This window comes from Sus scrofa, chromosome X, assembly GCF_000003025.6.
Source record: "Sus scrofa isolate TJ Tabasco breed Duroc chromosome X, Sscrofa11.1, whole genome shotgun sequence".
Classification (NCBI taxonomy): Eukaryota; Metazoa; Chordata; class Mammalia; order Artiodactyla; family Suidae; genus Sus; species Sus scrofa.
In genome coordinates, this window is record NC_010461.5 from 36,831,376 (window position 1) to 36,852,946 (window position 21,571).

General features: G+C 36.7%; 1 protein-coding gene across 6 annotated transcripts in view; it reads left to right on the forward strand.

Annotated features, from left to right (window-relative positions):
• The window catches only part of USP9X (ubiquitin specific peptidase 9, X-linked), a 152,654-nt gene that overhangs the window by 95,327 nt on the left and 35,756 nt on the right, over positions 1–21,571 (forward strand). For all 6 annotated transcript variants that reach the window (XM_021080148.1, XM_021080147.1, XM_021080150.1 and 3 more), the window contains exons 16-26: positions 1,231–1,573; positions 3,367–3,462; positions 3,991–4,202; positions 5,400–5,640; positions 5,987–6,136; positions 7,015–7,135; positions 10,472–10,602; positions 10,782–11,060; positions 15,011–15,136; positions 16,293–16,418; positions 17,521–17,687. In XM_021080148.1, the coding sequence (XP_020935807.1) occupies positions 1,231–1,573; positions 3,367–3,462; positions 3,991–4,202; positions 5,400–5,640; positions 5,987–6,136; positions 7,015–7,135; positions 10,472–10,602; positions 10,782–11,060; positions 15,011–15,136; positions 16,293–16,418; positions 17,521–17,687 (1,992 nt within the window). The remainder of the gene's footprint in view (positions 1–1,230; positions 1,574–3,366; positions 3,463–3,990; positions 4,203–5,399; positions 5,641–5,986; positions 6,137–7,014; positions 7,136–10,471; positions 10,603–10,781; positions 11,061–15,010; positions 15,137–16,292; positions 16,419–17,520; positions 17,688–21,571) is intronic.

Below are 21,571 nucleotides of genomic sequence, written 5' to 3' on the forward strand. Positions count from 1 at the left end.
TTAGGTTTTATAGAAGAGAATGAAATGTTCTTTCTTTGTCATTCAAAGGTTTGTATAGCAGACAGGGTGGGTGAATGAATTTTGAACGAACAAGAAAGCCAGCTGAAGAAACTTGTTGTAACAGAAATCACCTTCATAAGGTGGTTTGTCTTTAAGGACCAAACGTATTGTCTCCAAACGCAAAAGGCTAGAGAACGTCACTGAATAATTGATAAGCATCCTATTGAATTCTGGCATAAAAAATTTTAAGTCATAAGTAGGTTATCCGCTTCAGTGTGGCCAAGTACTTAGTGATGAATATTAAATCAGATCATGAGTAAATAATTAAACTTTAAGCAATTTTTACTTCTTCAGTGTTGATTTGGTTTCCTATGAAAGTCACCTAGTAGAATAACCTCTTTCTCCAGTGATACAATGTAAGCAGATTGTTAGACTCAAATAACCTATTAAGCATACTTTCCAGATGGCTGGTTTCAGCGATTAAACTGCTCAAGTTCAGGAAGCAAATCTCCCCGCCCATGGTATATTCTTTTTTTAAAAAAAAATATTTTTAAATTAAACTATAGTTGATTTATAATGTGCCAGTTTCTGCTGTACAGTAAAGCGAGTCAGTTGTATATCCTTTTTATTTATGTATTTGTTTTTTCCTTTTTAGGGCCGTACCTGTGGTATATGGAAGTTCCCAGACTAAGGGTTGAAATGGAGCTATAGCTCCTGGCCTGCACCACAGCAAGTGGGATCTGAGCCACATCTGTGACCTACATCACAGCTCATCACAGCTCATGGCAACACTGGATCCTTAATCCACTTAGCAAGGCCAGGGATCGAACCGCAACCTCATGGATCCTAATTGGGATCATTGACTGTTGAGCCATGAAGGGACCTCCCTCAATTTTTTTTTTTTTTTAATTGGAGTATAGTTGATTTACAGTGTTTTAGTTGAACAGGGAACAGGTACTTTCTTCGGTTTAGGTCCAGTCATGTAGCAGAGTTCCTGGCACATTGTAGGTGCTTAATATGTGCTTAGTGAATGAATTAATACCTTGTATTTTTTAGTGACAGATAGAAATTGAGAAATAAGTTATTTTAAGATGTTGATAAGAACTCATTTCTTTTTACCTATAGTTAAAACATAATAGTGATAAATGGATTATTTCCCCATATGTGATAGATTTCTTTTTAGAATAAAAATTATATAGATCTAATTGCTAATTTTTTATGTTTTTCAAGATTTTTATTGAAGGATGGCCAACTCTGGCTATGTGCTCCTCAGGCAAAGCAAATATGGAAATGCTTAGCAGAGAATGCAGTTTACCTTTGTGATCGTGAAGCCTGTTTTAAGTGGTATTCCAAGTTGATGGGGGATGAACCAGACTTGGATCCTGATATTAATAAGGACTTCTTTGAAAGTAATGTTCTTCAACTTGATCCTTCTCTATTGACTGAAAATGGAATGAAATGTTTTGAGCGATTCTTCAAAGCTGTGAATTGTCGAGAAGGAAAGCTAGTAGCAAAAAGGAGAGCATATATGATGGATGATTTGGAGTTAATAGGATTAGACTACCTTTGGAGGGTAAGTGAAAAGTAGGAACTTTGTAAACAGAGGATCTGATGTAGTTTTTCAGGTAGGTAAGAAGTCGCAATTTTACATATATATTATGTGTGTATGTGCCACTCTGATAGTTGTCCCAGGAGGAGGTGACAGTTCATCTTATTATTTCATTTGTCTTTGGGTTTTTTCACCTTTTTCTCTCTCTCCCTCCCTTCACTTCCCCCTCTTTTGCCACCGTTGTTTCTTTTGTCTTGACTTAGAATCTGTCTGTTCCAGACATATTTAGAAGTGTACTATTCAGATCTTTCATGCCTCTCTATGGAAGTTACTTTCTTCCATTTTTTCATTCAATGCAGACCTGTTTCTTCTTCAGCATTAATTTTAGCTTACACATTTTTTTGGTGGTCTTTTTAGGGCGTGGCATATGGAGGTTCCCAGGCTAGGGGTTGAATTGGGGCTGTAACCGCCGGCCTACACCAGAGCCACAACAATGCGGGATCTGAGCCGCATCTGTGACGTACACCACACCACAGCTCACGGCAACTCTGGATCCTTTAACCCACTGAGTGAAGCCAGGGATCGAACCTGCGTCCTCATGGATGTTAATCAGATTTGTTTCTGCTGAGCCACAACAGGAACTCCCAGGTTATTATACATTTAATGCTAAAAGCATAGAAGAGAAGACTTTATTTAGGAGGAATTATGATTGTATGCTTCTTCGCACTGTTTAGCTTCTGATAGTTTTAAATAACTGAGGGAGTAAAATATTATCTACTGAAGGCTAATTTTTCTGCCTTTATGGTCTTAATATGTATATTTTTTAGTTGATGTAATTGACATGCAGCACTATATTAGTTTTAGGTATACAATGTAATTTGATGTGTACATATTGCAAAATGATCACCACAGTAAGTCTAGTTAAAATCTGTCATGACAAAAGTTTTTTTACATTGTGATGAGAACTTTTAAGATTTACTCTTAGCGCTTATTCACTTTCAAATATGCAATACAGTATTATTAACTATAGCCACCATGCTGTATACTACATCCCCAACTCTTTATTTATTTTATAACTGGAAATTTGTACCTTTTGAACCCCTTTACCCATTTGGCAACCACCAATCTGGTCTCTCTGGTATTTTGGGGGGTCCATGCCCACAGCATGCAGAAGTTCCCAGAACAAGGGTCAGACTGCACCACAGCTGTAAGCAGAGCCATAGCAGTGACAACACTGAATCCTCAACCCACTGAGCCATAAGGGAATTCCTGTTCTCTGTATCTTTGAGTTCACTTTTTTGTTTGTATTTATTTTTGAAAATAATACATGTAAGTGATATCATATAGTATTTGTCTTTTTCTGACTTATTTCATTTAGTATAATGCCCTCAAGTTCCATCTATGTTTTTTCTTTTACCTAGGTCTCTATGCTTCTCCCCCAACCCCCTCCCAAGCCCATTATAGAGGTCATCCCTAAAACTCTTCATCACCAGAGTTCTACACGTAGTTTGAAAACCACTGATGTGATTTAGATGAGGGGTAAAGCTCTATAGAAGTGGGGCAGGTAGCCCTTTTTATGCCAAGCTGTATGTTATATAATCTCAAAGACTCAAGTTTTGCATTTGTTATATTTTTGGTCCATTTTCTCACTTTAATTATACTTGATTTACTTAATTATCAAAAGTCAGTGCTCCCTTTTAAATTACTTTGTAATACAATAACACTGTATTAAAAATAACTGAGGTATAGTTTGAATTGAAATGCCCAACTAAATTATTTCTTGAAAGCCGTTTACACTTGAATCTTTCTGAACCTAGGTGGTGATTCAGAGTAATGATGATATTGCCAGCAGAGCTATAGATCTTCTTAAAGAGATATACACAAACCTTGGTCCAAGGCTGCAGGTCAATCAGGTAAGAATTGACATGTATTAAAATTTCCACAAATTTGAATTCTGATTGAAGAACTCTTGCTAATAAGATTTTTTTTTCTTTAACTCAGAATTAACTAAAATTTGTATTTGTTTCAACTCTTATTAAAACATACGTAAAATATTTAGTTCGTCTTTCCCTTGTACAAAATGCTGTCTAAATGAGTCTTGATAATTATCTTGAAGTGATTATTTTGAGTATAATTATGGCACGAGGTCTCAGCTGATTTTCTTTTGATTATAACACCTATTCCTGAAGTTCATTTTTTTTGTACATCAAGTTTATAGTTGTTAACATTCATACCTTAGCTTCCTTTGCAAAACGTAATGTTTTATTACCAATAGAGACTCTCTGGTTAAATTCATCATGCTTAATTGAGATCTGCCTTTAAATTAATGATCTGCCATCTTTAATTGGATTAATTATATATATATATAAATTATAAATATATATTTAATGTTTACTTTTCAAAGCAACTTGAACTGTCTTTATTTGGCCCATTACATGTAGGTGGTAATCCATGAAGATTTCATTCAGTCTTGCTTTGATCGTTTGAAAGCCTCCTATGACACATTGTGTGTTTTGGATGGTGACAAAGACAGTATTAATTGTGCAAGACAGGAAGCTGTTCGAATGGTTCGAGTACTAACTGTATTAAGAGAGTATATAAATGAATGCGACAGTGATTATCATGAGGAAAGAACAATCCTGCCTATGTCAAGGTTTGTGAATTACTGACCCACTAGTGCTACTTTTTAATTTGTTATTTTCCTAGCCATTTGATTTTTAAAAGGGATGATCTACAGTAAGTATAAGGAAATTTTTCATTTTTGCAAGTGTTAGTGTCTTGCTTAAAAATAGGATTTGCATCTTAGAGAATCTTTTTTGTAATAGTAGACCTTTTATGTTTTGGTTTGGTTTTTTCCTTCCAGTTTTACCGAGAATTGACATACAGCCTGAAATACTATGTTTAATTTAGAGATGTTTATAGGATGAAAACCATTAGCATATAAGAGTTCTCTTTTTAACCATGAAATGATTAAATTGCTCTTTGAATACGATTTTTTTTTTTTTGGCTACACCTACAACATGTGGAAGTTCTTGGGCCAGGGAACAAGCCTGTGCCACAGTTGTAGCCTGCTCCACAGCTGTGGCAATGCCAGACCCATAACCTGGAACACTACAAGGGAACCTACATTGAATGTGATTTTTATTTCTTGTATCTTACCTTCAAGAGATAATATGCCAACATAAATATCATTTTGGGGGTGAATTTTGGTATTAAGAATTTTTCAGGAGTTCCTGTCTTGGCTCAGTGGTTAACGAATCCGACTAGGAACCATGAGGTTGCAGGTTCGATCCCTGGCCTCGCTCAGTGGGTTAAGGATCTTGTGTTGCTATGGCTCTGGCATAGGCTGGTGGCTACAGCTCCGATTAGACCCCTAGCCTGGGAACCTCCATATGCTGCAGGTGAGGCCCTAAAAAAAAAAAGACAAAATAAATAAATTAAAAATTAAAAAAAACTTTTTTCAGCAAAAACGTACATCTTGGCATTTTTGTTGATGTTCTCAAGATAAATTTTGTCTTCCACATTTAAAAATAGTCTTGGTAAGTTGGACTTTTTATAACATAAAAATAAGTGAAATGTTACTCATGTTTCTGTCTTAATGTCTTGTAACTAGATACCTATAAACTTTAGGCACAAGAGGAACAAAGGAGTATGACTTGTGTTTTTGAAGATTACTTATAATAATATTTGTAGTTAAAAGGAGCAGTAAATATTTATTTTCAAGATCCTAAAAATGTGTCCTTAACTCACTTTCTCTTAAGAAAATAATATTAAATTCCTAGCTTTATTTTCTTTGCAGGGAGATTTCAAAGTCTGCTGAGTGTGATGTTTTCCCTTTTTTTCCCCCCAGAGCTTTCCGTGGTAAACATCTCTCTTTTATAGTTCGATTTCCAAACCAGGGCAGACAGGTTGATGACTTGGATGTATGGTCTCATACAAATGATACAATTGGTTCAGTACGACGATGTATTCTCAATCGTATCAAAGCCAATGTAGCCCATACAAAAATTGAGCTCTTTGTGGGTGGTGAACTGATAGATCCTGCAGATGATAGAAAGTTGATTGGACAGTTAAACTTAAAAGATAAATCGGTAAGTATCTATAATCACCAAACTTTCCAAGAAAATCAAACCTGGGACTCTTTCAGTTATCAACATTTCATTCAGTAAATCTTAATTGAGCATCTGTTAATGTGTGAGGCTCTGTATTAGGTATTTCAATTATAACACTAAATAAGACAGGCATTATGGTACCTACAATAGAGAAAAAGACTTCTAAAAACAAAAACCATTTAAGTGATTATGTTAGACAACAGTTACAAATTATATTTCTAAAAGTACATTGTGTAGTTTTTTTTGTTTTTGTTAGTATGCCACTAACTTCTGTCTTACCTATTTTTCCTTGTCTTTGATACTAATAATAGTATATAATTTTCAGCTAATTACAGCCAAACTTACGCAAGTAAGTTCCAATATGCCTTCAAGCCCTGATAGCTCTTCTGATTCCTCAACTGGATCTCCTGGAAACCATGGTAATCATTACAGTGATGGTCCCAATCCAGAAGTGGAGAGCTGTTTGCCTGGGGTGGTAAGTAAATAGTTTTGAGCTACTGTATGCAAGCATCATTATGCTAAGTTCTTTGATGATAAAATATACAGAACAGTTCCTTTTTTTGAGCTTACACTTTATGTGGCACAATAACAACCATATAATTAAACATCAACTTCAGAATGAATCCCTCTGAAAGGTGATTATAACTTGGTTGAGATTTAAAATCACATTTTTTGCGTAGATAATAGTGTTGTTATATTTACATAAAACTAGCCTATTGCACAACTTCCTACTATTGAATATATTGAGAAACACTGAATTTTGTATTTTTACCACAACAATGAATTCTTGAGAACTGTTTCTGTAGGAAAATACCTGCAGTTTTTTTAAGATTGTTGGTAACATTATCATATTTCTAAAGAAATAGTGTCTGGGAGTTCCTCTTGTGACTCAGCAGGTTAAGAATCTAACCAGTATCCTTGAGGATGCAGGTTTTATCCCTGGCCTAGCTCAGTGGGCTAAGGATCTGGGGTTGCTGTGAGCTGTGGTGTAGGTCACAGACGAGGCTTGGATCCCATGTTGCTGTGGATGTGGCGCGGGCCGGAGGCTACAGCTCTGATTTCACCCCTAGCCTGGGAATCGCCATATGCCTTGGGTGTAGCCCTAAAAGGACAAAAAAAGACTTAAAAAAAAAAAAAACGCAGTCAAACAGAAAGTACTGGAGGTGGCTGGATGATGTATTCAGTCTGGATCATGAAGGGTTTGTAAAGCTGAGAAGATGCTGGAGGCAGACCATTTCAGGGTAGAAATGACATAAGCAAATGTGTGGACATTAACAAACACATTTATGTGGGGACTCTTCTTTGGGGAATGTGTAATTTACATGTGAATATTTTGTGTATTTTGTATTCTAGATAATGTCATTGCATCCCAGATACATCTCTTTCCTTTGGCAAGTTGCAGACTTGGGAAGCAGTCTAAATATGCCACCTCTTAGAGATGGAGCAAGAGTACTTATGAAACTTATGCCACCAGGTAAGAATTTTCTTTTTAAATAATAATATTGATAAAGTACATGTTGGATAATAATGAGGTTTATTAGAAAATTATTTTCCTAGATGGAAAATGACAGGAATTGGGAAACTATAGTTCACAGGCCAAATCCAGAGCACTGCCTCTTTCTGTATGATCCACGAGTTAAGGATCATTTTAACATTTTTTAATTTCTGAAGAAAAAAATCAAAAGAATAGTATTTTGTGACTTATTAAAATAATATACAATTAAATTTTAGTGTCCATAAACAAAATGTTATTGGTGTACAAGTCATGTTCATTCATGTATATGCTGTCTATAGCTGCTTTTGTCCTAGCACAACAATATTTGTGGCGCAGACCATATGGTTTGCAAAGGCTTAAATATTTACTGTTTGTCCCTGTATAGAAAAAACTTGCCACCCCCTAGACTGTGTTGTGGGTCATTCGTCATCTGTAGCATTGTTCCTTTTTTATTCCTGGAAAATAGCTACTTTCAATTAGTAGCTTTTATTATTACATATATACATATATATCATCTGGATATATATATATGTGTGTGTAATAACATATACATATATTATTTCTTTGTTGGTTTTAAATACCTATCAATTTTCTGTTGTATAGAAGAAAACTTAACTCTTACTCCTACCTCCTTCCATTTTTTTTTTCATAAATTCATATTCAGCATTAGTCTTTTCAAGAGTATAAAAAGCAGTTTGCTGGATTAATGACAACTTCTTTTCAGAATTTAGTAATCTTGATTTTCTGTACACCTATCGCTAATTCTTCTGACATATTCGCTAATAACCTCTCCAAATAATTTTCCATTATTATGTGCATTTTATAATCTGTCATCTCTGGAGTTCCCGTAGTGGCTCAGCAGAAACAAATCTGACAAGTATCCGTAAGGACTCAGGTTCAATCCCTGGCCTCTCTCAGTGGGTTAAGGATTCGGCTTTGGCTATGAGCTGTGGTGTAGGTCGAAGACACAGCTTGGATCTGGCATTGCTGTGGCTCTGGCATAGGCTGGCGGCTACAGCTCCGATTAGACCCCTAGCCTGGGAACCTCCATATGCCACAGGTGCGGCCCTAGAATCTAAGACAAAAAGACAGAACAAAACATTGGAAAACACAAACCAATTTCAGAATCCCTAATCACTTGTGATTTGAGCATAATGCCACCAGATGGCGAGAGGGAGCTCTTGTCAGGCAGCTCAAGCAGGAAAACTAAAAGGATGCTTTTATAATATTTTGTATAATCAAAAAATAATACCTAAATTCGAAATAGCTCTTTGAAAATGCTGGTAATGATTGTATGACAGTAGCCAGTTCATAGACTTTGGACTCAGATGGACTTGAGTTCAAATCCTGCTGCTTCAAGTTGCTACTCCATGAGCCTAGACATAAGTTTATTTAGTTTCTCAGAGCTTCCTTATCTGTAAACCTGGGCTAATAATAACTGTTTCATAGAATTGCTAGAATGAAGTGGGGGTGATGTATGGGAAACCCCTAACATAGTGACTGGTATTTAATTACTGTTCAATAAATGTTAACCTGTGGTTATTACACATATGTGCACGTATACACTCTTCTTAAAGGAATCAAGCTCTAAGAAACGGAAGTGATTATAAGTTCTCTGTTTCTAACATTTGGGTGATCATTTAGAGCTTATGCATATGTGCACATATTTTAAAAGGAGGAAAAAGCAAGATGGAATTAGAAAGTTTTTTCCTAGTCATTGACTTTACTTCTCTTCTGAATCTTTGCCTGAAGTCAAGTAACCTCCATTATGATCTGTTGTTAAAGTTAGAACTTCCACAGTGGTGTCTGTAGGAAATTTAATCTTTTGTAGTATAAAGTACTCAGGAGCTCATGTAACCTTTATCTACAGGTATCAGGAAAATAAGTTCTTACTGTATACAAAGAAGTTAAAATGTATATTGCTTTACTAAGCAGAGTGAGTTGCTTTTCCTCTTCAGAGCTTCCTTTTTCTCAGGAGTTTGGTCTAACCAATATCTTAAAATATGTTATAAGCTTTTAACATTTGTTAACTCATTTGAACCTCACAACATCCCTATAGAGGGAATTACTATTTGTGTTTTAAAGATGGGGAAACCGAGGCACAAATGTTTTCATTTAGCTGTATCTCACTGTCCCTTCAGAATAGCGAAAACCAATGATTTTAACACAAATTGAAGTTTTTTTCAGGGTTTTTTGGGCAGGAACCATGGCATATGGAAGTTGCTAGGCCAGGGATTGAACCCATGTCTCAGCAGTGACCCAAGCCACTGCAGAGATAATATCAGATCCTTAACCCACTGCAGCACAGTGGGATCTCCAAATTGAAATTTTCCTAATAAGATATTTCCAGGACTCTAAAAATTAGTTTACCCTAAGGAAATTATAGTAAATTTCGGTTACCTTTATTCCTCCAAAAAAAAAAAAAAAAAAAGGCTCTTAAAGCCTTAATTATCAAGTGGTATTTTAATCATAGGGCACTTTACCTGGAAAATAGTTTGATTATCGAAGTACTTTTTGAAATAAGTTTGAGTGGTAGCTAATAATGGAATTGGTTTTTCCTTTTCTTACTGTGTCTTTTCACTGTGATTTAAAGGAAACTCATCTTTTAATATTATTCAAAAAATTAAATCCATAAGTTTGATTAAAGTTCAGTTTCTAAGGATGCCACTAAGCTTCTTCCAGTATAACAAACCCGTTAATGCACAGTGTCATGGAGGTTAACAATAGAAAAGTTGGAAGGAAGATCATGTCATATTTTCTATTTTGTTATTTTCAATAAGAACTACTTCTTTTTGAAGCGTATTAGATTTTTTTGGTCTCCAGTGCCTCGAGAGGGCATGTTGATTCGAGATCTCTTGAGTAGGAGGAGACTGCTTCATGTTTGGGTTGAGTGATTAAAGAGCCCTGATTGGTAGATCCACTCTGGTGCAATGGGATCAGTGGCCTCTTGGGAGCGCTGGGACACAGGTTCGATCCCTGGTCCAGCACAGTGGGTTGAGGATCCAGCCATTGCTACAGCTGCAGCTTAGGTCTCAACTATGGTTCAGATCTGATCCCCTGCCCGGGAACTCCGTATGCCCTGGGGCAGCCAAAAAAGAAAAAAGGGGGGAAAAAAAAAGGCCCGATTGATTGAGTTGTTTTTTGTTGTTGTTGTTTTTAAATCAGTCCAGAATCTGGTTATGTCTTGTGAAGTTTGAGTCTGTAACTCACCTGAATTGATTGTTATTCCATACGAAAGTAGTCTTCAGAATATCAGAAGTGAAATATTATGAATGCTTGAATTATATTTTTAGACCGTCCCTTTTTTTCTTACAGATAGCACAACAATAGAAAAATTAAGAGCTATTTGTTTAGACCATGCCAAACTTGGAGAAAGCAGCCTTAGTCCGTCCCTTGACTCGCTTTTCTTTGGTCCTTCAGCCTCACAAGTGCTGTACCTAACAGAGGTTGGTATTTACTTGTTAAATTGATCTCATGTTCTTTAAATTTAGCCTTTTATATGGTAATAGATGAAATTGCAATGAAGTTATTTGTGAATTTCATGGGAAAAAAATTTTAAACTAATGATGATAAAATGGAAGTTATCTTTTTATAACCTTTTAATACAGTTCTTCTTTTTTTCCAGGTAGTCTATGCCTTGTTAATGCCTGCTGGTGCACCTCTGGCTGATGATTCCTCTGATTTTCAATTTCACTTTTTGAAAAGTGGTGGCCTACCCCTTGTCCTGAGTATGCTAACCAGAAATAACTTCCTACCAAATGCAGATATGGAAACTCGAAGGGGTGCCTACCTCAATGCTCTTAAAATAGCCAAGCTGTTGCTAACTGCCATTGGCTATGGCCACGTCCGAGCTGTGGCAGAAGCTTGTCAGCCAGGTGTGGAAGGCGTGAATCCCATGGCATCGGTAATACAGACTTTTTAGAAAGCTTTTTATAATAATAGATGATTATTTTTGTAGTTCCTGCTGCCGTGCAACAGGATTGGCAGTATCTCTGGAGCTCTGGGACGCAGGTTCATGCCCTGGTCTGGGAACTGCCTATGCTTCAGGGTGGCCCCCCTCCCCAAAAAAGATGGTAATTTTTAAAGTTTAAGTTCTTTTAACAACTCTCAAGTATAGAGTTCAAAGTGATTCAAAATATAATTACATTCTTTTTCTCACATTATCCTCCATCATGTTCCATTACAGGTGACTAGATATGGTTCCCTGTGCTATGCAGCAGGATCTTCAAAATAGTTGAAGTCCTTTCCAGTGATACCTCATTTTAGAGGCTTCCTTTAATTAAATTATATTTGTATTAAAATAGAAATAATTTTTCACTGTACTGTGAGGACAGTTCTTCCCTGCTCCCTTGAATCCTTTTGACTTTCAATTAATACTTGTTTTCCTCATCGACATGTAGTTGTCAATATTAGTTTCAGGTATACAACATAGTGATTTGATATTTTTATAGATTATATTCCATATAAAGTTACAATAAAACATCGACTACATTCCCTGTGCTGTACCTTATATGCTTATAACTTATTTTATACTTAGTAGTTATAGCTCTTAATGTCCTTCACCTATCTTGGCCCTGGCCCCCGCCCCCGCTCCCAGTAAATAAGGGTTTGTTCTCTGGTTTGTATCTGTGGTTATGTTTCTGTTTACATTTGTTTTTTGGCTTTATTTTTTATATTCCCCAAATATCTGAAAATGTAAAGTGTTTCTCTTGCTCTGACTTCCTTCACTAAAGCCTAATACCCTCAACATGCATCCATGTGGTCACAAACTCATTATTTTTATGGCCGAGTAATACAGTATCCCATTTTGTGTATGTTTATACCACACACCACATCTTCTTTCTCCATTCATCTATTGATGAACACTAAAGTTGCTACCATACCTTGGCTATTGTAAATAATGCTGCTGTGAACATTGAGGTGCAAATATTTTCTCTACTTAGTGTTTTCATTTTCTTCAGATGTATACACCCAGGACTGGAATTGCTGGATGACTGTTTGCAGATGACATGATAATACATAGAAAACCCTATAGAGCCCACCATAAAACCATTAGAACTAATAAGTGAATTCAGTGAGGTTGCAGGATATAAGATAGATAGACAGAAATCTCTTGCATTTTTATACACTAATAATGAACTGTCAGAGAAATCAAGAAAGCAACCACACCAAAATAAATAAATAAATAAATATCTAGCAATAAATTTAACCAAGGAATTGTAAGACCTATACTCTCTAAAAATTATAAGACATTGACTAAAGGAAATTGTAATATGATGCAAAAAAAAAAATGGAAAGTTATCCTGTGTTCATGGATTGGAAGAATTAATATTATTTAAATGTTCATACTTACCCAAAGCAATCTACAGATTTAATACAATACTTATCCAATACTCATAACATTTTTCACAGAACTAGAACAAATAATCCTAAAATTTTTATAGAACCACAACAAAACCCAAATGGTCTTTCAGTTATTTTAAATTTAATAAAAACTCCATTATGAAGCTCTTACTAGCTTGTATTATGACAAATGTATAAACACAATTGGTAAGAAAAAAGATGTACAGTTTACCATTGTATAACAGGTTTAAACTGCACAAATCTACTTATACATGGATTTTTCAATAAGTACTACAATATGACACGATCCTCACTTGATTAGAACCACTGATACCCAGGGCTGACTGTACAGTTAGACAAAGATTTTTGACTGTGTGGAGTGTCTGTCCTCTTAACCCTCCTGCTATTTAGGAGTCAACTGCAATTGATTTAGCCTGTTGCCAGCCTCTCTTCCCACCTTGACTGGCTTAACTCCCAATTCTGAGCTTATTTTCACTCTGTCTTTGCCTTGGTGGCCTCCTTGATCCATTTTACCTAAAGTTCTCAAGACATGCCAGAATTCGATGCCTGTTTATGAGACGTCGAACTATGCGTTTTAACGGTTTTTTTCCCCCCTTTTTCCTTTGTTTCTTTTTACAGCTGCACCTGTGGCATATGGAAGTTCCTGGGCTTGGCCAGTGGTCAAAACGGAGCTGTAGTTTCAGTCTGCTCCACAGCCACAACAACACCGGATCCAAGCTGCGTCTGTGACCTACACCGCAGTTTGCAGCAGCACTGGATCCATAACCCACTGAGCAAGACCAGGGATTGAACCTGCATCCTCACAGAGACAACGTTGGGTTCTTAACCCATTGAGCCACAGTGGGGACCCTTTTAAGTTCTTTTATATGCATGATAAGTGATGGTTTACTAAGTTACCAATAGAAGACAAAAGCTTCAGGAATATATAGATTTTTCTATTTTAAGAATGGCTTGGGGAGTTCCCGTCGTGGCGCAGTGGTTAAGAATCCGACTAGGAACCATGAGGGCTCAGATTCGATCCCTGCCCTTGCTCAGTGGGTTAACGATCCGGCGTTGCCGTGAGCTGTGGTGTAGGTTGCAGACGCGGCTCGGATCCCGCATTGCTGTGGCTCTGGCGTAGGCCGGTGGCTACAGCTCCGATTCAGCCCCTAGCCTGGGAACCTCCATATGCCGCAGGAGCGGCCCAAGAAATAGCAACAACAACAACAAAAAGACAAAAGACAAAAAAAAAAAAAAAAGAATGGGTCTTAGAGTAGAATATTGATTAGATCTGTGATACTACAATAATCACATTTAATTGAGATGTCTCACTTATAATTGTTGCAGGTATGATAATGATAACTGTGATTATGTTTAAAAGGAAAAGGCCTCTTTTTTTGAATAATTGTCAAAATAGTTATGTAATATCCAGGATTTGCTTCAAAATAATCCTGGGGTAGGGAGGAGATGGAAAGTGAGTGGCAGTGGTTAAACAAAATAATTTTGGTCCTTTGTTCATAATTGTTGAAGCTGGGCAATGGGTAGCCTCGAGTTCATAATACTATTCTCTCTGCTTTCATGTATGTTGGAAATTTTCATTTAAAAGAAATAATGAAAAAAAGGCCTAAGTCTTAACATTATTTTGTATAAAAGGTATCATGCTTATTACTAGGATAAAAAACAAAAGTGGTGGTGTTAAGATAACATAATATTCTTAACATAATCCCTGACACAGGTGCTTAATGAAGTACATAAAAAACATACATGCTTCCCTCTTTCACTTTTCTCTAACACTTACTCCGAAAATGTGCCACTGTGGATACAAAGGTACGTAATAGCCTCCGATCTCAAGGCAATCACAGCCACGAGTGCTCTAAAGGCAAAATAAGTAAAACAGTCTTGTCTTAATTACTGTTTTAGAAATATTTACAATATAGAGAAGAGGAGTTAGAACTTGAAAGGTAGTCAGAATTGCCTGGCTAATAGCTACTTAGAAGTCATCTTTTTTCTTTATAGACTTAAAAACTTGGTTATACTATTAGATGAGACACTAGTACCTTTTTTATACATGGTACTTCTATTCCATTACTGATATTCCTTAATTTTTCTCCTTTTCTAAAAAGAATTTGATGACCAGGGTGAATGGGAATGGGGTCTTCCAGGAGCTTGCATGTGGAGGACTTTACTGAGTTTCTCTGTGGGGCTGGAACCAGTCTGTTAAATTTATCACTCACTTCTACAAGTTATGCTGAACAGAGACATAGAGACACAAGTTGGATTGATCTAGAATGGGGGTTTGCAGAAGGATATGTGACACTGCTGCACCAGAAAGGGAGGTGGCCCACACTGCTAGCCGTGTAAAGAGCTTTTGGTGTGTGTGAGTCACCACAGGTTCTACAGTGTATGTACAGAAGGGAGATCGTCCTGAGGGAGTGGTGACTGAGTGAGGAGCAAACGACTGGCTCTGGCTATATATGCAGTGTTCAGGTGAAATGCTTATTTTTTTTTCAGGTCAACCAAGTTACTCATGATCAAGCAGTGGTGCTACAAAGTGCCCTTCAGAGCATTCCTAATCCATCATCTGAATGCATGCTTAGAAATGTATCAATTCGTCTTGCTCAGCAAATATCTGATGAGGTTAGTATTTAACTTAGAAAGCTCTGAAATTCTGGAAGGTGCATTTTGTTCACTTTCAGCCCTCTTTTAATGTGGAAATTAAACCCTTATCTCATTTTGGGGCTTAATTTTCCTTGGCCCACTCACTTTAATCACTGTCTCAGTCTAGGTAAATTGCCTCTAACATTTATTTTATTTAATTTTAATATTAGTATGTTTACTTTATTCACCTTTATGTACAATGAACAGCCTCCTTTTAAAGTACATAATTCAGTGAATTTTGATAAAGACATGTATGTATCAAACCTTCAGCATAGTCAAAACACAGAACATCTCCGTCACTCTTTCCTTATGCCTCTTTGCAGTCTGTTCTTTTTCTCTAGCCCTGGCCTCAGATAACCACTGATCTATTGTTACTATGTAGTAGATTTCATTTTTCGAGAATTTTATACAAATGAAAGTATATAGTGTGTGGTTTTTTTATGGCCTCTTTCACTCAGAATAATGACTTTGAGAATTATCTGTGTGGTGTGGACTATTCCTTTTTACTACTGAGTAATACCCATTATGAATATTCCATGTTGTATTTATCCATATACTTGGTGAAAGACATTTGGTGCTCACCTCAGCAGCACATATACTAAAATGGGAACAATACAGAGAAGATGAGCAAGGATGATATGCAAATTCATGAAGCATTCCATTTTTTTACTTTGCTGTGCAGTAGAAATTGAAGGAATATTGTAAATCAACTATATTTTAATTTTAAAAGTTAAATATATACTGAAAAGTAAAAAAAAAAATTAAAGACATTTGAATTGTTTCTTTTTAGCTGTAAATAAAGTTGTGAACATTCTCTGCAAATGTCTATGGGGACATGAGTTTTAGTTTCTCTTGGGTAAAAAACTAGGAGTGGAATAGTTAGATTACCTTTGTAGTCTAAAATGCATTCTTAATGCTTTTTAGTCTAAAAAGATTCTTCTGAAAGTAGTGTGGATACGGAGAGCATATTTTCTGGTGTTAAGGTTAAACAAAATAATGGAACAGAGGCAACTTGGGAACCTAAAGACAGTGGTATTGCTTCACAGCCTTTCCTATTTCCTTTATAAGGAGAAATGTTCTTGCTTTTCTAGTGATTAATACTCTATCACTATTTTAATTACTAATTATCTTGCAGGCTTCAAGATATATGCCTGATATTTGTGTAATTAGAGCTATACAAAAAATTATCTGGGCATCAGGATGTGGGGCATTACAGCTAGTATTTAGCCCAAATGAAGAAATCACTAAAATTTATGAGAAGGTAAGAATTATCATAGAAATATATTACTTTTAAATAAAGATTGTTCAGTTATGGATGAGGCTAAATTATGAATTTAGATGAGACTACAGTAAAATTTTACTTGGAAAATAACATACTTTAGAATCGTGCCATGATAAGGCTCCTTTTTCTTAATAATGATACTGTCTTTTTCTACTTCTCACTGGGATCAGATAAAATTGTTTCATACTGAATTTGCTTTCTCCCATTCTCTTTATTCTTCTCTCATCATCTTTCTGTCTTTGGTTTAGGTAACTGTCAGTTGTCAGCATGGCATTTAAGTGTTTTTGACTCTCTTAAAGCAACAACACGTATCAGCCAATTAGGTATCATTCTTGATCTTCCATTAGATTAATCAAGTTATTTACAAAAGAGAGTCTGTGTTTGGCTCTGATTTTTCTGTTCTACCTGCCCCTGATAGCCACTGCTGTGTGTTCAGAAAGGGAAATTAAGTTAAAGGTGCTTCCTGATTTGCCTTGATTTTGATATATGTTGATGTCTTATAGTACGTCTGGTATAGTGCTGGGTATTCAGTCAGCTGACGTTTGAATGCCTGTTCTTTTTCAGGAGTGTACCATACATAATTACTTGATAATTTTAGGTTAGAATTTATTAGCTCCCTACCCAAGCATATTTTAGGATGTAAAACTTTCACACTCTTCCTGAACTGTCCTCTGAGACAATTTCTTTTGAATAAAATGTCACTGCAGGTAAGCTATGTAATGGAACCAGTCAGAAGTTGGGTACTCTGACCACAGTGCCAAAATGGTTCTGGAGGAAGGAATGATTGTTGGTGCAAAAGTACACAACTCAGAAGGTTTCTAGGTGTCTGAGGGACAAAGAAGCAAGTGCTATGTTCCGTGTGCTCCTTCAGCCCTCCTTGGGGTATAGCAAAAGGATAGAATTAGACTTTATCATCTATTTATAGTCGTTTCCACACTCCTCCAAAGGGGCCTCAAGAGTTGTAGGTAAAGAGCCTGAGAACAAGTGTTTAAGTAGGTAACTTTTAAGCACTAACTTGAAGTTGTATGAGGTTTTTTGAAATGTATCTCTAGATAATTTGTCCTTGGCTATAATTTTACAGACTAATGCAGGCCATGAGCCAGACTTGGAAGATGAACAGGTTTGCTGTGAAGCATTGGAAGTGATGACGTTGTGTTTTGCCTTGATTCCAACAGCCTTAGATGCTCTTAGTAAAGAAAAGGCTTGGCAGACATTCATTATTGACTTACTATTGCACTGTCACAGCAAGTAAGTATCTTTTTTAATTGTAAGAAATGTGATCTTATTTTTGTAAGCAGAAATGATTAATTTATGTTGGCAAAATGTATCTCTGGAATCAAATATTTATTTCTCTCTATACCTCAGTGATATTTAGGAAATTTTTATTTAATTATGTTTTACCTAGACCTGAATTTGTTTGGATTTAGTCTCTACAAAATGCCACCATTAATTCTCAAAGTGAAATTTTTTCTCCAGTTCCACAATGTAGTTAAGATGTACATATTTTAGCCCATTTTAAAAATCTAGTTTATAAGATTTAGGTTAAATAGGACATTAGCTTCCTATCTTGGATACCTAGAAGCCAAGTGATTTTTTTTTTTTTCTTTTTTAATGAAATTGTTAGGTCAGTATGAAATTCACAAGGCATGATTATAGTAAACACTTTTGCATTTTACCTTGAGAATAAAGACCAACTATAAAGTTCTAGTTTTTCATTTTAAGAGCGTTTAATCAATGGCATTAATTTTGTTTTGGGCTTCTCTTTGTGCAAATCAATCATGTTTATAGAAAATGGTTTTCCATCCTCATGTCAATCTAAACTTGACCTTCATAAGGTAGTTTTTTAAATTTAAGCTCTAATTAGCATCACTGTCATGCATAATCTATTTTATATACGTTTTGTGAGAAGACACAGAAAATGTTCTTTCTTTATTCTGTCTCATACAATTCAGCAGTGACAGAAATCACTGATGAAAAGTTAAAGTCAAAATAAGCAGTTTGCTGAAATGAAACCTAGTGATAAAGCCTGCCCCCCCCCACCCCCGTGCATATGATGTGATAGAGTAGGTTCAGCTCACTCCAGGGAATGCTATAAAGTAATGTAATAGTCTCAAGTGGGACTCTCTACTATTTTAGAAGTTCCTTGGTAATTTCCTTAAAGACATCTAATTCAGCCCATTCAGTAAGTCCTCGCCTGGGAACTTCCATATGCTGTAGGTGTGGCCCTAAAAAGCAAAAAAAGGAGTTCCCGTTGTGGCTCAGTGGTAAGGAACCCGACTAGTATCCATGAGGACCCGGGTTCAATTCCTGACCTCGCTCAGTGGGTTAAGGATCTGGCATTGCTGTGAACTGTGGTGTAGGTTGCAGACTTGGCCGGGATCCTGCGTTGCTGTGGCTGTGGTATAGGCCGGCAGCTGCAGCTCCGATTTGACCTCCATGTGCTACAGGTGTAGCCCTGAAAAGCAAAAAAAAAAAAAGGAAAAAAAGAAAAGGCGGTGAGGGGGGTAGATGGAGGAGGGAAAAGAGGATTAACCATGGGTTTTGATGAAGTCATACCTGGAGGTACCAATTTCTTATTCTATGCTGAATTTTAAATCTTAAACTAAATTAGGAACTTATTTCACTTTTGGCTACTAAATATTAAGGAACTTGGTTTAATAGGTTTTCTGCCCTCTACTTTTTATGAAAATCTTCGCTGCAGCAGTTCAGAACCATTTAGCTCCTCTCCTTCCTAAAAACTTAGGCACAATGAAGTACTAACATACCATGCACAGCACTTCTTGTCATGCTTCTGTTATCTTATCTTTGACAACAAAGAGGGTCTTCTAAAGTTTTGAGTTTTAGATATATGACTTTCTTCCCTACTACTGACTCTCACCCTGCCTGCAGTTTTTAAATCATTTTATAAATACCGGGGTCCCTACTGAAGGTTCAATTATCAGCTTTTAAGAATTTGACAGCAAACCTGACCTGAACATAATTTGTTGGCATTACCTTTCTAAAATCTGAATCCTTCAACACGTCTGGCCCCAAGGATTTCAGATAAGGCATTGTAGACTTGCATACATAAGGCTACCCTTCAGTGTTTATCTTTGAATAATTAATTACTAACTAGTATAGCTATTTACTACACAGCATTTGCCAAATATATTTTCTCACTTAATTTTATAGCAACTTAGAAGTAGACTTTGCTGGTGGAGGGACTAAGACTGAAGTTAAATGACTAGGTCATACTTGCTGAGTTTGAACCTAATCTATCACACAGTTTACGGTGTATAATTAACACCCCACCAGCAGATTATGTCAGTCCCTACTATGTGCTTGGCAATGAAAGTCCAAAGTCAAATAAGTTAGTTCTTGTACTTAAGGAGCTTTGAGACAGAAGTTAACTTGTGTATTAAAAGTCCAAGTACTCTGGGGTTAAGGATCTGGTGTTGTCACTGAAGTGGTTTGGGTCATTGCTGTGGCTGTGGGTTCAATCCCTGGCCCAGGACTTCCACCTACCATGGGCGTGGCCAAATAAATAAAAAGTCCAAGTACTTTGGAAATTGGGAGAGGAATAAGCTACTTTCTACTTGGAAGGAGCAGACATGAAGGTTCTATGTGCAATGTAGCGTGGGCGCTCATGTTGATTAGGACATATATATGTGCCCCAAAATGGAAAATGGGCATTGGCAGTGGTCTCCTCCTTTCACCCTCACTGCCCAGTATACTGTTCTTACTTCCTGTACTTTTGAACTCTGCATTTTCTTCTCTGTGCTACTTCTACCCTCATCTAAGCAACCAGCACCCATTGCCTGGACAATTGCAATATCCTTCATCTTCCTACCCCTAGTGCTGTCCCACTAAGGCGTTACTCTTATCTGTTGACCACACAGAGTGATCTTTGCAAAATATGATTGTGTTGTTATCCTGCTTAAAGTCTTTCCATGTCTTCCCATCACCTATGAATTAAGTGTAAACATTTACATATGGTTTATAAGCACTTCACAATTTGGCCCTTTATTCTACTCAGTCATAAGTTTCAACTTCCATGCCACATTTTCCAGTAAGTTTTCCTTATCCCTAGACTTGGAAGGTCTCCTAGACCTCTGCTCCTATTAGAAGAGGTCTGCTTCCACATAACACTGACCTTATTTTATTGTAATCAGTCACAATTGGATTTGAATTTCCTAGCCCCCTTCAGCACCTGTTGCTTTTATACTCTGCCTATTTTACTTTTTAATGTTAACGTCGATGATCATGGAGGTATTGAATTTGTTGCTCCTGGCGTAGTGCTTTCAAGGCACCAGCTAAGTATTCTGGTAGAAGAGGAGAAAAGGATAAGGCTGTAAAGAAGATTAGTAGGAGTCAGTTTACAGGTGGCCTGTGATGCTGAGGTCCAAGTGGTGTTAGATTTTAATATTGTAGGCAGTCTCCCTGGTGAATAATTTATCAAGTACCCATATGGACCAGGCAGTATTCTAGCTACTAGGAATGTAGCAGTAAACAAAATAGACAAAACATCAGTCTTGGAGTCTGTGTACTAAAAAGGATGGGCATTGGGAAGGGAGAACAAATAGGAAGACATATAGTCTGTTATAGTAATGGATGCCTAGAGAAAAATAAAGCAGGCAGTGGAGTTCAGTTTTACATAGGATAGTCAGAGAAGGCTTCCTTCCCTAAGGTGACCTTTTAAATGAAGCTCTGAAAGAGTAAGGAAGGGAGTGATCCATGCAGATAATGGGGGAAGGGTGTTTTAAGGAGAAGGAACAACAGATGCAAATGTCTCAAGGCAGGAACATGCCTGACATGTTGCAGAACAACACAGAGACTAGTGTGGCTGGAACAGCAGGGGCGGGGAAGTTGTAGGAGGGTGAGGTCAGAGAGGCAACAAAGAAGCCTATAAGGATTTTATAGATCACTGTAAAAACATTAACTTAGTGAGATGAGAATCCACTGAAGGGTTTCCAGCGGAGGAATGATAGCTCCGAATTAACATTTTTAAGTTTATTCTGATTGCTTTGTTGAGAGTATAGAGTGGTAGGGAAAGCACTTAGACAATTTCATTAATCCAAATAAAAGATAGGAGTGAGTGTCTGGAAGTACGGTATGGCAATAGGAAATGTGGTGAGAAATGATCAGATTTTGAG